Source organism: Vanessa cardui, chromosome 22 (assembly GCF_905220365.1).
Source record: "Vanessa cardui chromosome 22, ilVanCard2.1, whole genome shotgun sequence".
Classification (NCBI taxonomy): Eukaryota; Metazoa; Arthropoda; class Insecta; order Lepidoptera; family Nymphalidae; genus Vanessa; species Vanessa cardui.
This window is the reverse complement of record NC_061144.1, coordinates 3,615,472-3,632,556: the sequence shown is the minus strand read 5'-3', so window position 1 is coordinate 3,632,556 and position 17,085 is coordinate 3,615,472. Positions and strand designations below refer to the sequence as shown.

The following is a 17,085-nucleotide window of genomic DNA, read 5'->3' as shown; positions in this document are numbered from 1 at the left end:
CTCGACTCATAAATCCTGATGAACGAATGATTGACATGATATTTTTCGGCAAATATGTACTAGAAATAAAAATATCTACTGGCTTCCTTAACCTATACTAAATAATATAAAATGGATTTTAAAAACCAATCAAATAGCCTATTGTGATACTTTGGCATTTATGATATTAATATAGCTGTTTTGTTTTATATTCAGTGTGAATCCTATTTAAGTATATATCTACATATATTACCTTAAGCACACGACCGAAGTGATATAATTTTCCTATAACTGAACCCTTATAATCCCTAAATATCTATGCGAGTCACATTAACAATTTAACTTGGCGAATAAACCGATATGTATGGAGCCTCACATAAATATGTTATGTAATTATATATGTATGTTATTTTAATAAATATTTCTTTGTGACAGAAGCGAAAGCAAAGGTTCTTGGTCCAGCTGACTTGTACGTGAAGACAGGGAGTTTGCTGTCACTGACCTGCATCCTGAGTCAGGGTCCTCATGATCTGGGGACCATATTTTGGTATAAGGGTATGTGGTTTCTTACTTTTAATATTAATAATAACAAAGCCTTTTTTATTTCCTTTTTTTCTACATTTAGATTTTCTATTTTGAACGTCCCCTAACAGTTTCCAGGTTTTCCTTTCCTGTACGTTCTTCATCCAGTCTTTTCCAGCTATTTCTAGAATTTCATCTACCCATCTTTCTTTGAGAATCCTCTAGCCTTCTTACTTATAGTTATAAAAATGTAGACGAGCAACTCGGCCTTGATATAGTAAGCAAACTATAAAATCAAATTACAACAGGTGAACAAGCTGCCAATCAAATGGCTTCAGTTGTGATAATTCTTGTACCTAAAATTGCAGCAGTATATACTAAGAACATTATAATTTCCGAAATTATGTTTAAAGTTTTGACAAAACAAGACTTGAGTTAATGGCCTGAGGGTAACACGTTAAAGATCCATTTACATTACATATATAAACGTCTTGGTACAAAGGGTATATAAAGTTTGTTATTACAATTAAAATAACCCTTTCCTTATTCTGTCAGAACATGTGATTTAATAATTTAAATTCATCAAAAAGAAAACGTAATTTGGATTGAAAAATTTATGAGATTGTGTCACGAATCATTACAATTTTTATGAAGATTTAAAAGCAACCTAATTAAATAATAAATAAAGGTAGTAGCACAGGTTCAGGTCAATGAGTATTGCCTATCATCTATAAAATAACGTCAATTAAAATGACGAGAAACTATTATTTGACTATCATAATATCTGTAGAAATAATTTGTAATTAATTTACTGTTCATAGAGTTAAATAATTTGTAGCGAATTTTGAAAATGTAGCTTTAAGAGTATACTAATACTAAATGCTTCGACCCAATTCCATTTTTAAAAATCCTATCTCGTGGCACGCCCTATGATTCTCGCTTTGATTGCACCAAGTACGATTTCGAACTACTTTCATTTTACACTTTTATAACAGAAGCGATTCTTTTAGACCATTAATTGGACGGAAACTCGTATCTTCTGGCAAATTGCCTATTTGTTGCCGTACTTGCGTTTCTGGTGGCTTCGTTCTTTATTCTTGCTCTATTACGTTTTAACCAGACGGAACAATCTTTCAATTGTCTGCCATATTTCCGTTCCAATAAACTTCTATTATTTGTTTGTATTTCTGCAGCGTTCATGGTTGCGTTCATTCACGGTGTTTTGTATTTACAATATTTGCATTCTTTTTTGTCCTTAATATTTCTTCTATGTCCAATTTTTTAAGCACAAAAATTTTTACAGGATCAAAATTAATAGAATATAAGGAAGTAGATGCGAATGAAATTGTGGAAGAGCCAAGAATCAGGCTTCGAACAGAATGGACGGAGCAGCTTACGTCTCGTCTCACGATCGACAAACTCCTGCCGACAGACAGCGGGAACTACAGCTGTGTGCCGACGATGGCTGAGGCCGCGTCTGTCAATGTTCACGTTATAAACGGTAATTAATTCACTCATACTGTTTATAATAGTAATTGATATTTCTAGCGAACTTTGCTTTCAATTAAAACATTCGTTTCTCATGTTATTCAATTCCAACTCAAAATCTCATCTGAACGACGGTGAGTTATCGAATTGATTTGAAATTTTGTTAATTTGATTTCGAAATTCGAATGCGGCTTCATAACTTCTGAAGCTTAATATTCTATTAGGACGTGTTTGTAAAGCCATTAAAACGCTCTTTGATACAGCGTTAAAGGTATTTAAATGTGTCCTGATACATTATCCTGTTCACATTTGAGTAACTTCAGACGTCTTTTATAAATAAAACTACTTTAGGCGTTCCTTCTGTAACGTAAATGCTTTTTGTAGATAAATAAGTATGGAAAACTTGCCTCCGTTGAAAGTCGGTGGCGTGAGTTTCGAAATAGACTTAAGTTCTTTCGATGGATGTTTAGTAAGTTTGATAGCGGAGATATTATAAGATATGGATTTTAGTATAATACGCGGTGTGGAAGTGTCGAGAAAAACTTTGATATTAAAGTGTGATATGGGATTTGTTCAGCTTAATAGCGGTTGTTTTTTATATTGGAGATAAAATATATTAATTTCTGATATTATTATGCGAATATATTGCGAATGTTTATCAATGCCAAAATGTATTAAGTGAATAGTTGATTTCCTACTGAATTGACATTTTAGATTTTTTTTATTTTCGTTGTGTAGTGTGTCTTCCATACGTTGCGTTCATTGCGGTTTATCTTTGATAATTTTATAATTATGTTTGGTTAATAATATGGAATAATGACATTAATTATACTCAACATTTAATTACATATTTTAAGTCTTCATAGACTCTCAAAGGGTGAAATAAGAGTATCGTATCCTATCTGTCTGTAGCGTACATAAAATATTGTTAGTTGTTAAATAGAAGAAACATAATTAACATTTTCTCTAAACTCCCTCTTTCTCTCTCTCTATTTGTTTAACTATTTTAAACAATAATTTTTTTCAATAATTAGATATTTCAAACGACGCATACAATGACTTAAAAAAGTAGTAAAGTAGTTAATCTTATACAGGAAACATATTATTAATATAGTTAAATAACAACTAAGTTACAGTTGTAGTCGCTTTGTAGTTCGTGAACGTAGCTTCAGAGTTGCTAGCAGCAAGTTTAAGTAATTTATTACTTGTAATATTATGCCATTAATGTGACAACAAAATCCTTATTGAATGCTAATTGAAACCTACTTGAATTCTAATGCAAATGGAAGTAAACGACACATTTTAAATAAGAGCATTACCACAAAATAAACATAAAATCTAGATTAGATAAGTGACTGTAGAATACTTAAATGATGAGGTAGTTTGGTACTTTAATTTATATACATATATAATATCTAAATTTGTGAGAAGAGTTGCAGAAATTTATTCAATGGTATTCCTATCATTAATATTAATTTGTAAAACGTAAAGGATATTAAATAAATGATTATTGTGGGCTATCCCTAAGAGATAGAACATATATCATTACAGACTTTTCTTAACACCTTTTTAAAGTGTAATACTGTAGTATATCAATTTGACAGCATTTGCAATTTAAGCGTAAAAACATTGCTTAATTTACGACACCTTTCCTATTGAATCAATCTATCTACTAAAAAAAGATATCAAAATTCAATATGTAATTTTAAAGATCTAAGAGCCATAGGGTCAGCCAATGGTAAGTTATTTTGTTTTATACTATGTAATGATGATAATGATCAGCAATGCAACCGTGCGAAGCCGGGCAGGTTGCTAGTATAGTTATAACATTTATAAACAAATACTGCTAAGAGCTGTATATCATTCTACTGGAAATTTAGTTAACTTAAATGCACACTGCTTGCTTTAATTATATTATCACGACGTAAACGATATATTTTGTTATCTTAAAATAACAAATGATGATTAGGTCATTACGAATGAGTTGAGATTCATTAATATAATGGAATGTTACATAATTGCAGACGATTAAACATTCTCGCTGAGATATAAAATACAGTGTCGTTGTATAAAGCTTTCACTAACCGACACGGTTGGGTCAAAATTATCCAGTAATGAAGCAAAATTACACGACTGGCCGTAGACTATTTGTACCTAATTATTGTATTTTTACTTAGTAGTCAGATAATTATAAGGATTGTTTTGTTTTAATAAATCTGGAAATATAATGACAGTAATACTGTAAGTTGTAGGAAAATTTTGAAGGAGGATTCGATCTACACGAATATCATACTAAGGAATATTTGTTTGATTCTTTGTTAGGGGTAGCCTTCGAAACTAGTGATTATTTTTGTAACTTTTGCACTGTAATATGATATAAATAATCTTATTATACAATCCTGAGCCGCGTATTTCGATAGCTTACCGATATTATATACAATTTTTTTTTTATTATAATGTCATTTTTATACATATTACACATACACTATAAGTACATCAGTGTGATGATCGAGAGTAAATAAAGATACGTTTTCAAGTCCCTTTACTCAAATCAATTGGAAGAGATAATCTGAAATCGTAAAAAGTTCAGCAAAGGACCAACGTCACAATTTTCTTCTACTCTCCTAACCCAGTGTACTCAGGGAGGACCTAAGAATCTGCTGTTTTCTGTGCCATTAGGCGAACGAGGCAGTTTCCATTACTTAGCATAATAAAATCGTACAATGTCATATTTTTTCCAATAATAACGAAATAGTTCCTTAAACAATTACTATTATGTCTATAAATAAAAAATATCCCAATCAATAAATCACTACAAAGATTATGAATTTTTGCGATTACAGTTTTACAAAAACGGTTATGTATTTAGTGCAGTCGAGGTAAGAAAAGGTTCGTCACATTAAGATCTATATTCGTGTGCTCAATATGAGCGATAATCTACTCTACCGATTGCGAATGACATATTGCGTCGCAATGATTTGATGTTTAGATTCAAAAGGTACTAAGAGTTTAAGATTTGATATTATGAATTTGAAAAGTGACGAAGGTTTTCTTAATCTGACTGTACATAAAAGACTTTTATTTTTAGTCGGTTTATATCTAATGGTACGTTTTTCTTATCAGGTGAACATCCAGCAGCGATGCAACACGGAAACGCGAACACAGCGTCACCGTGCGCACTATCCGTTAACTTAGTAATTTCATTGTATTGCACACTTGCGACGATCTACACCAGCACTGTTGACGGCTTCAGATGAAAATTACACAAAACCTAATAGATTCAATGCAAGCGAGTGTAAATTAAATAGATATAACGTTGTAAAGACTTTTACATTTTGTATAGAAATCGCGTATTTCAATTGGACCGTACTGAAATGTTATTCAATATCATTCGAAATTATTCAATGCAATCCGACGACAAATTATTGAATAATAATCGATATTTATGTTTTTGATTATTTATTTATTTTTGTTTAAATAATTGAATGTGTTTCAGTGCGGTCCATTTGATATACAATGAAGAGAGTTAAAAAGATTGTCATTATTATCTGATGTAATTAGTTTATATAATTTATATAAAGCAATTCGATAATATTTTTAGAATGAAAACTATCTCGACTTAGATATCTCTTAGATTTTTCATTACTTTCGACTTTTATCAGACTGAGTAGAAGAAAATAAGTTAGAATTGAGAAAAATAACGCAACCTCCTTTATTATGAAATAACTTAACATTTATTTTAATTAAATAAAAGCTAACCGCGCTTTTCAAAATGTTTAGCGATTGAATAGTTCTACTATGCTTCGTCTTCTTCTTTCGAACGTTAAATTCGGAGTGATAGAAAGAGACAAGTGTATACATTTTCATCTACGTTTGTAAGACTTAGATAGATCAAATAATTGAATTGTTCTTGTATTACTTGATGTTTATTTTAATTAAATAAAAGCTATTCCCTTACTGAAGAACGTTGTATAGTTACGCAATCATCTGTCTCCTTCTTTCGAATGTAAATTTACACATTACAGAAAGGGAGGTGTGCTAGAAGAATAAACACGCTAATTAACAAACTTCTGTTTAGTTCTTTAATTTGATACCGTTTTAATTTTTATGTTTCATTCATTTCGATTTCAATGCTGACGGAAATTATTGCTGGAAAATATCCCTGCAGTCAGTGGATTGTTTAGTATTGAGTACCTACGAGATAAATTTTATATAAATAAAATCCCCATTAATTGCCAGCAAATGTATTTTAACTTCAAAACTTTTTTCAAATATTTTTGACCTAAAGTAACTTTTGCTATAAATTAATTACTTTAAAGGCTATTTACGTATGATATTATATATGTTTTTGAGCACTGCAAATTCTATTGTAATAAGGCAATAAATTAATTGATATTTTAAATTTAAAAAACTCACTGGTTATAAAATATTTGTTATATTTATTAAAATGATTTTATAATATTTTTATTGATATACATTATAGTTTGTCAAATTAAAAACACGATCGTGTCAGTGATAGATATGGGAATCGTCAAAGAAAAATGAGTCCAAACTCGAGAAGTTTCCACGTAGCTATAGAGCTCCACTATCAACTAGGCTACATAATCAAATCACCTAGAATGTGCGAAATTGCATTGTGTAAAGTTTCAAGTTAATAATTCTGTGTCAATGTATCCATAATTTAATTGATTTAAATTATATTAATCCTAGATTACTAACCTTATTTACATATATTTCAATGAATCGAAATAATCATTGCCGCAATAAATAATGAAAAATAACTCTAAAAGAATCACATTAATACGAAACTTTGTCGATTCGACGATTCATGGTGAATGAAACGGTACACCCTACACAAAAACAAAAATACGCACCGCGCGAGCTGTGAGTCGAAAAAGATTCGTCGGAATCTGGAATGCATACGACGATGGATTTACACTTTTTTGAGTCTGTGACGTCATTTCGTCGAAGTTTAGTAATCTAGGGCTAATACAAACGTTGGTGCTTGATATCAAAAAGGTTTTTTAACGATCGATTACAGCAAATTAAAAATAAAACGCACTTATAAAGAATATTTTCGAAAAGGCATGATCGAGTGTTGACATTATATTATTTAATTCCAAATTTGAAAATTTATATTTTCTGTAAATACAACTCTGTTAATATTTAAAATTAATTAAACACTAAATTCACTGTTCGAAATAGCACCGATCTCTTATTAATTGTAGATTATTTGCTAGATAATTATAATTAGAATTATTAATTTATTGATATTGTTTAATAATAATAATTTTAAGAATGTAAATAATTGTAAATAATAATATTTAAATGTATGATTATTTCCATATGGCAATATTGTTTTTAACTTTACAATAAATGAAGTGTCTGATCCCGTTACGTATTTTTCGATTTTTGATATAGGATATCATAAGATTCACGTTTTATTCTAATAAAATATGTATTTAGTCAAAACAGACTTCATATTATTTAATAATGATGAGTCTACATCGAAATTATTATTTAGTTAATTATAAAAATAAATATGTATTAAATTACAATTTTTAATATTACCAACAACATAAAAATAATGTAACACTAATAAAATAAAAATCTATATTATTTGTTATCTTTACATAACTATAACAAACTTATAAGATGTAAAAAAATGAAAACTTGTTGGAATATTTTCATTAATTTCGTGAACATATTTTAATTACGAATTCAAATAGATACTATCTGTACTAAGATATAATTCTGGAGAATTTGTTTATTTCAAATCGATGAATAGTTTTCGCGTAAAATATTGGGAAGGGCTATAAACATTACAGGGCTATAGGCTACGACCAGGAGCAGAAATATTTGCTAATATAGATATAATAATTATAGCCTCTAGTTTACGATAAGAATAGCTATCGAAACATACGTAATGGGATTTCCAGAAAATTCTATGGAACGTTTTTTAATCACAGAAATTATTAGAGAAAACAGAGAATATGTAATAAAACTAGGTTTAAGGTAAACTTTGACAAATAAATATCGTAAAGTATAACATTTGTTTTATTGTTACCCTTAGTTATATGCAAATGTCGCATAAGTATAGCGTTGTAAGAAATATGTAACCTGGGTGCCTTCAAACGAGGCGTGAAGAGGCATCTTGCAGGCCACCATGGCGAAGGTGACTAGTGCAGCTCATTCTTGCTGTGCGTACTAGTCTTCTTCACGTTTGGATTCCATTTCCACTTACCATCAGGTGGAGTGGAGTCATATGCCTAACCGGTAATTATAAAAAAAAAAAACATTCTTATTACGACCATTGCGCCACCTTGTGTCTGGTCTACAGAGGCAAGAGACATAACAGCTCAGTATTAATTCCACTGGCTCACTCTCCCATCAACCCGGAACAAAATAATACTCGTTAACGGTAAAATATCAGATAAGGTGGTAGTCCTGGAGGGCTCGCACAAAGCCCTATCATTAAATAAAATTTTAATTTCATTCAAAAGACCCCTTACATTTACATAATTATGAAGGTATTATTTTAGCTGCTGAGTTATTCTATAAAAAACATTCGAAACTCACCTCAGAATACGCGCGAGAAATATCAGAATTTGATATGCAACAACAACAACAGCCTGTAAATTCCCACTGCTGGGCTAAAGGCCTCCTCTTCCTTTGAGGAGAAGGTTTGGAACATATTCCACCACGCTGTACAAATGCAACCCGCATTTGTACACATGTGACAGAATTTCTATGAAATTTGTCACATGCAGGTTTCCTCACGATGTTTTCCTTCACAGCTGAGCACGAGATGAATTATAAAGACAAATTAAGCACATGAATCAGCGGTGCTTGCGTGGGTTCGAACCCACATTCATCTGTTAAGATGCACGCGTTCTAACCACTGGGCCATCTCGACTTGTCACAACTGAAATACGACTTGAGTACACAAACACACGGCTAAGCTAAATGAATCACTAAATAATACATAGCTATTTTTAGTTAAGATTACTTGCAGAATTAGAGAGTTTTCACGAGTAACGTTTGTATTTATATTCCATGTCATATTTGGTGATGAAAGAAAACATCTTTTGGAAACGTGGACGTCTCAATAAAGTTCCGTTTGTATTTTATTTCGGGTCACGGTCCATTCATCGCTGTTCGTGACATCCGATTTCATGATGAACGTCCGAATCAACGTCTCGACGCTAAATTGTCAAGTCGACACGACAAGTCGATAAATAGATTTATTATAGTACAGGGAATAGTCAAAAAAAAAAATCAAAATAACTTTATTCAAGTAAGCTTTCACAAGCACTTTTGAATGGTCATTTTACAATTAAATGAAGCTACCATCGGTTTGGAAAGTAAATTAGATAACTCTTCATAAAAAACTTATGTAGAGGCATTGCGATACATACCAGATCGGCATTGAAATATATAAGAAAACAAACACATTTATATCAAATTATATACAGTAGTATTCCCAATACTTACCATCAGCACTATCATTTGATGGTAGAGCTTTGTGCTCGTCTGGTTATGAATAAAACACTAATAATGAACACTATAGTAAGTTGTATCGCATTAGAATATAAATACATAGCTACATTGGTAAGCAATTTGTATTTTAATAAAAGGTATGAAATATTTCCTGACAGACAAAGACTATTTCAATAACAGAGCAATAAATATCATCACGTATTTATGTTTGTATGTTTCTAGTGTTAGATGAAAAATGTAAATAACAAAACTAAAATCACAATTGTTATACAAATCATGAACGCTTAGAATGGTAGCAAGAACGCTAGCAACATTTCCATGTTGAATCGCAATTCCGATTCTCTGGGCGGAAAATGAACCAGCCCTCCTGTCACCGGTGGAGGCAAATGAGACGGGAAGTTGATCTTCTAAAACTTTTCCATTTATCTTCAAGTGTTCCAACTATTCGAGACGTTTGATATTTACAGTTAAACGTTTCAAATCGATATGATATATTTTAAATAAGCATATCATTTTTAAAATAACATTTTAACAAGAACAATCATTTTTACTTTTTTCTTCAAAAATTGATAACGAAACAAGCAAAAGACGAGAGACATAATGTCCCAGAGGTTAGAACGCGTTCATATTTAATTATTGTGGGTTCAAATCCAGGCAAGTACCGCTAAATTTTCATGTTCTTAATTTGTGTTAATAATTTCATCACGTCCTCAGCGGGGAAATCGTCGTGATGAAATGTGTATGTGACTAATTATAGCGAAATTCTGCTACATGTTTGCCTTGTTGGGTTCAGGTTTGAAGGGTGAGTGAGCCAGGGTAATTACGGGCACATGGGACAAAACATCTTAGTTTCCAAGGTTGGTGGCGCATTGCCGATGTAAGATGTTTATTATTTTTTACCGCGCCATTGTCTATGGGCGGTAGTGACCACTTACTATAAGGTGGGCCATATGCTCGTTCCATAAATAAGATCTAAAAAAATACCAACCAACCTATTCCATAAAAAAATAACTATCCCACACAATCTATCAAAAAATTAAGTCTCTTTGAATATACGATAAAAAATAAATAATTTCAATAATCTAACCTTGTCGAAACAATATATTCTGCTAAGCAACGAAACACATAAGGTTCCAAGATCTAAACAAAATTGTTGAGTCGAACTTGTATTAAAATAAATATATCAGACGAGAAACAATGTAAATACAATATTTATATGCAAATAACGCCGAAATCTCGTCATAAAACTCTACCGTAAAACCGGAGAATGTTATTTTTTATACGATTATCTTATTTGAATGAGAATATTTTATGTATTGTATTCTTCTGTTTCGTCGTTTGAGAATAAATACTTGAAAACATTTATGTTCAATGGCCTTGCTTTATTTATTATTTAAATTCAAACGTGCCTTATATTTTTGTATGTGAAATATAAATTGGCACCCTTTGGGGGTCAGTGCTATACATATCGTGATGATAAACGGCATGAATCTCATCTTATCACCTAAGGCTTGACCTAATTTTGTATTGAATTCCTTTAATTTTGTCATGACAAAAATTCTTCAAAACAATACATTAATAAAAGAACACGCGATCGGCTTTCACAGAGGTTTAGGTTAACTTTTTCTCTTGAAGTTTGTATGCTTCGGACATACTCTTTCTGAGTCATAGTAAGTTTGTCGTTTTAATTTATTTTTGTTTTAATGACGTAAAGTCAGATAGAGGATCGTCTATTATTAAAATCCAGAAGTAGGGTAAAATAAAAAATAAACTACACAAAACTAATCATCAATTTCTTATTTTATTTTCATTACGACAACCAACATCAATTACAATATCACATACAAAATATAAATTACATTTCAGAATTATCAAGGTAAGAGTTATTAGTATATTACACGATAATTATTGAAAATATAAATTAATGTATAATTGAGACTACTAAGTTGAAATTGAACAGTATTTCAATTCTCACACTTTCTAAAACCAACATAATTATTAGGAACAATTACTACGAATGAATATTACAAAAGCTATCTTAGGACCACCACTTGCAAAAGCTCGCACCAAAGTGAGTCTGATCCCTCTGACGTAGCTTCTTTCGTCTACCCGACACTTGTCAAGCCTTAATAAATAATTGGTAGGTAGGAAATGCTGGCTATATTTCCTTGAAAATTCTCTTACTATATTGTTTTTAAAATCACTATTTTAATATACTTATTTTCACTTCTGATCGATTAAAATAATGACAACCTCCGTTGTCGAGTAGTGTGTAGACCGGTTTTCATGGGTACGCCACGCTGAGATCCCGGGTTCGATTCCTGGCTGAGTCGAGGCGCTTTAGCTACTTACATTGGGATCAGAGTAATGTTTGTAATGTTCTCTCATATTTATTATCCGGCTCGAAGGAACATTGGAGACCCGCATAAACAGGCCGACCGTCAGGGCGTCACGGTAGCATGCGTTAGCGATCCCGTGGCGCCCACCGAAAGACTGAGAGGGTACTGCTGTATTTTTAGTGGGTAAACCCCGTGAACCTGTCCAGGAAACCGGGGAGTCTCCCCCCTACCTTCCATCACGAGAGGAAAGCGTGTAAAGCGTTATTCCAGTGAAAAAAAAAAGCTCTGAATGTTTGTATTACCGTCGTTACTTCTGATTTTCCATAATACAAGTGCTTTAGCTACTTACATTGGGATCATAGTAATGGATGTGATTTTGTCCAATACTTATTTTAAAAGAATACGTTATGACCAATATGTATGGATTCGAGGCAGATAACATGTTTCATTCTGATAATATGAATACGATATAACAATATATGAAGCTCACTTGTCTCAAAGCGTCTCGTTCCCGCTATGTCACAGCTATGTATCAAATTTAATACATGAACTATAACACTATATGTATGAATTACCATCTCAAATCTCACTTAGCATTGATTTCGAATGCATTTAGCATATTCAAGCGTATGATAGAAACTTAGTATAAGATACTATCGACGCCCTGTGGCTTCTAAGGAATTTAATTTACTATCTAATATTGGGTGAATTCTTGAAAGAGATCTCTATATAGGTAATTAAATATGTTTATGTTTTCTTAAAGTCATACTTGGCAAACGAGTTAATCTGATGGATAGTGCCACATCATATGGACAGATGTGTTACCAGTCTTTAAGGAATGAGTTAGTTTAGCCAAGTCAAAAGGTTCGGAAAAACCACAGTGGTACTACAATGCAGAGACTGTTTTGAAATTGTACTGCTGTGTTATTTTATCCATCAATGTGTATTGTCTATTTTTAGTGCGATAAAATAATGAGTACAAAATATTAAAACGAAGTTTGATAATTTACGACCTATAGAAATTTTATAATCGTATACAAATGTGTACTCAAGCAAAAGTGCAATTTCTAGTGGAACGGCATCCCTACCGAAGACATATCATACGTTAGTTTACTAGCTTCACGCAATTACACGCGTGAGAATGTGTAATAATTGTCATTATCGTTATTAATTTTTTTTCGTAATCAAATTTTTTACTAAATATATATTTTTTAATAAATGTGGTAATGCTCCTCCATTTCGGTGAGGGTGGTCTAAAACAAAGGTGCACTTTGCCAAAGCTGGTGATATTAATGTACAAAGGCGCTCTCATAATCTGATGCAATTCAGACACTACATAAAAGTGTTCAAGCGCAGGAGTCACGAGTCAAACCGTTGCATTTACGAGGACTTTACTCACTTCTAAATTTCATACTCAAGTCTGTTTCCAAATTCAAAATTTAAAAAGTCTCTATTCTTTAAAGGCAGTACTTTAGGATCTGATATATCTAGCCATTAAACAAAAGAGGCAGTTGAAAACTTAAATACATTATAAAACCACAATTCTGTATATGTGCATAGTGTTACAACTTACCTTGAAGTATTACAATTTCCAGAACTCATAACACCTCAACGACGCTTCATGGCTTCCATTTATACATTATACAAACGTGAAGTTCTGCTTGCATCGTTCAAGCACCTTAGCAAGAAACGTTTTGACTTGCTCAAAGCACCTGAGCAAATTGTTTTGACATTCAACCCCCTTTATATCACGACACGTGATTAAATATACATATCAACTAAATATACATACCATAACAATCAAATATAATTAATGAATGTACAATTACTGAATGTTGATGAATGAAGATTATTTCAAGGCAATGAAATACTAATTCTTAACATAGTTATAAGATTTTTATGTGAACTACAAAAAAAGAACTACATAATTAAAAAAGGAACCCCCTTATTGCTTAGAATAATGGCGCTGAAAGAAATATTAAACATATTTTGCATCGCCGATTTTTTTCTGTAACCAATTCTGAAGCTTATTTTCCCAACTTAATTTTTCTCCTAATTTCTCTGAAATTCTTACCAACCCAAAACAAAGTATGTTTCATATCAATCTGATTCCTTTTGTTTTTTCTAAAAAAACTTGTCAGTTATAAATTATTTCATAACATTAATAGTCGTAGACGGAAATCCAAACCAAATCCATGGAGGAATTTGTGACACTGGCGATGAGTAAAATAATACAAGAGACGTAAGTGTATTATGCCGTTAATGCTGGGATTACACTAAGGCTTAATGCTGTTAATCATCGCGCTATTGAACACGATACATTGGTAGCCATGACATAACGCTCTGTTTTTGTTTTGGCTTTCATAATCTCGTTAGGTTTAGGTTTGGGCTATCGTGTTGCGGTATTTCGAAGTGAATTCTTTTTTTTTAAAAGATTCAGTGTTTTATATTTGTTTATGTTTAAATAGTTATAATGCATATCGGTTTTAATCTGTTTGGCTAATGAATACTTTTGTTGTACTACGCGTGCTTGATTGTGCGTGAGTACTTACAGTAATTCCTTTTTGCGAAGTAAACCTTGAATACAATTTTAGTAAGGTCCATGAATTGTGGAAGATTCAATAATTATAACCTACTTTTAATAGCTCATCGGACACTGGATTTGTTTTCTCTTGAGAAGACTGATGTTACCGATACATATTTATATCGATATCTTTTACCGCCGACCACGAGGTAAATTAGAATCATATAAATGTAATGACGCTTTTCTGATTTAAAGACCATTGATTTAGGAACTTGCCGTATTGTTTCAAGTTTACTGAATGAATAAAGTAAGTAAAGTACATTTTCAACTTAGATAAGGCATCCTTCACCGCCGAGCACGAGATGAATTTTAAACACAAATTAAGCACATATATATATAGCGGTTCTTACCTGGGTTTGAACCCGCAATCATCGACTGATATGCACTGGAAGCAAAGATGTTGTGTTATCACCCGTACTTACACTGGCTCAGTCACCCCTTAAAACGGAGCACAGCAATAAAATTTCCTTCTTTGCGGTATACTATTTGAGTGTATGATAATAGATAAACCGCAAGCAACTATTGGGTCCTGTTTATGTTAATAATAATTTTAAACTTAAAGTCACACCATTTCCACAAAAACCATAACATTCATAATTGGATTTTCATCTGATATAACATGCATGAGATGGTTGCAATAACAGAGATTGGTCGATGTAGCGCGTCGTGTTATACTGTAATTTATTTTAATTCGTACGTGGTTCACTCCCGAATAAAGACTTTTTTGTGGACAGGTTTATTCAATATCGAAAAAAAAGCGATTTCGGCACATCGTTTTGCTTTCTATTTATTTCAGTTACCTTTATCAGATTATTTCGGATTTTTAAAGTTTTTATAGACTGGTGACTGTTATTACGTTTCGTATATGAAATGTTGCCATCTAACATATTTAGCCTAAGTAAGGGATAATTTTGCAAATGCGAATTTTAGCGAATGTTTCATTTGTTTATAATTTATGAATATAATTTGACCTAGTTTGACATTGGTACGATCGCTTTTCTTCTCTTGCTTTCAGAGGCAAATCCTACTGTGAAATAATGAGAATAAAGGAATTAGATGAAAAAAAAGTCAATATAATAATATATTAAGTAAAGCAATTCTTTACACAGAAAGGTCGAATTTTGTTTACATATATCGTCTTTATTTCGTATTTATTTATATTTCATTTTTAATGATTTATCCTATCAAACGCATTCTGTTCTGTTAAATTATCTTTTCTGTAGTAGATATTTTGCTTGGTGAGCTACTTCTCAGCTCATTAATTCTACTATTATAAAAAGGAAAAATTTGTATTTTTTTGTGTGTGTTTGTAGTGAATAAATTCAAAAACTACTCTATCGTAAAACTCTCTCCCTTAAGATGAAGTACGTTACTTAATTAAAAAACCAATGAACAAATTCGGATTTTAAGTAAGTATATATATATACATAATTTTGCACTGTGCTTAAAAAAATTAAACAACACAAAAAATGTAAACAAAACTTAAAATATTAAAAACAAATTTATATACACCCGTGCGAAGCCGGGCCGGGCGCTAGCATTATATAAAGTAATTTCTTGTTAGTTTTTATCCCATGTAGATGTTACATAATATAACAAATCGTATAGAATTTACATTTGAATTAAAAATAAAATTTAAAACATATCAAATATCATAATATTTTGGTACAATCGACCAAACGTTTTAACTTTGACTGTGATAGGAAATACTCGAATGAAGATGAGTCATGTTAAAATTGCTTCCTAACACTCAGAATTCAAATAGCACAGCTTAACGATATTTATTCGTACATAATAACAAATGAAATTTCCGCAAACGAATATTTGAGTTACCCTTCAAAGTCGACGCTCATTCAATATGATGAAAATAATTTAGAAGTCCAATCTCACAATGGAACAGGTACAATAGGGCATTTAAAAAGGTAAAATTACTCGAACAAATTGCGGAGATATACAAGATGTTTTGTCAATATTAAAAAAATATTTAACGAATTCACATTTCAAATGAAATAAAACATTTTTCTGACCTTTTGTTTTTGTATGTTACAAGTTTTTTTGATCCATTAATTTACTGATGCTATGTACGGTTCTGCTTGTAGCGTTCCTTTGCTATTAAAAATAATAATTTAGGATAATTTGTTGACCTGTCATAATAATTTTGATTTTTCTAGTTCTATATGTTTATGTATGTTACTAATTTACACAAATTTCAAATATTTAAGATTTGATATTAAAGCTTAATTTTATTTTATATTTATTAGCTTGAATTATTTATAAGATTCACTATAGATACACTGGATGGCTAAATATTGCCGTTTGTTGATGAATGGGTAGTTCACATAGGAGTATATGGCTGATATATGTTTTTTGTAAGGGGGAAAACAATATCCTAGCTTAAGCATTTTCGAAGACTATTGGCGTCAGGTAAGCCAGAATAACTATAGCATTGCTGACTTTGTTCATGCACATTATAAATTGTGATTTCAAACAAATGTGATTGCTGATGATTTTACTCGTAACTACCCTCTTTTATACAGAATCCTCGAAACCTGATTAAACACTAAACGAAACGTTTTTATAATACTTTAAAAGGAATGTATGAATACGTGATTTTGTTACAGTTCTCTGTGTAATCGTTGTTTCTGTGTGTGTTTCATATTTTAAGAGTAATTA

At 31.4% G+C, this 17,085-nt stretch overlaps 1 protein-coding gene across 1 annotated transcript in view; it reads left to right on the top strand.

Moving 5' to 3' along the window:
- The window catches only part of LOC124539462 (zwei Ig domain protein zig-8-like), an 84,731-nt gene extending 77,480 nt beyond the window's left edge, over positions 1–7,251 (top strand). The window contains exons 5-7 of the mRNA XM_047116857.1: positions 415–534; positions 1,805–2,002; positions 5,113–7,251. Coding sequence (XP_046972813.1) covers positions 415–534; positions 1,805–2,002; positions 5,113–5,246 — 452 coding nt within the window. The 3' untranslated portion in view covers positions 5,247–7,251. The remainder of the gene's footprint in view (positions 1–414; positions 535–1,804; positions 2,003–5,112) is intronic.
- Positions 7,252–17,085: the final 9,834 nt, after the last annotated feature.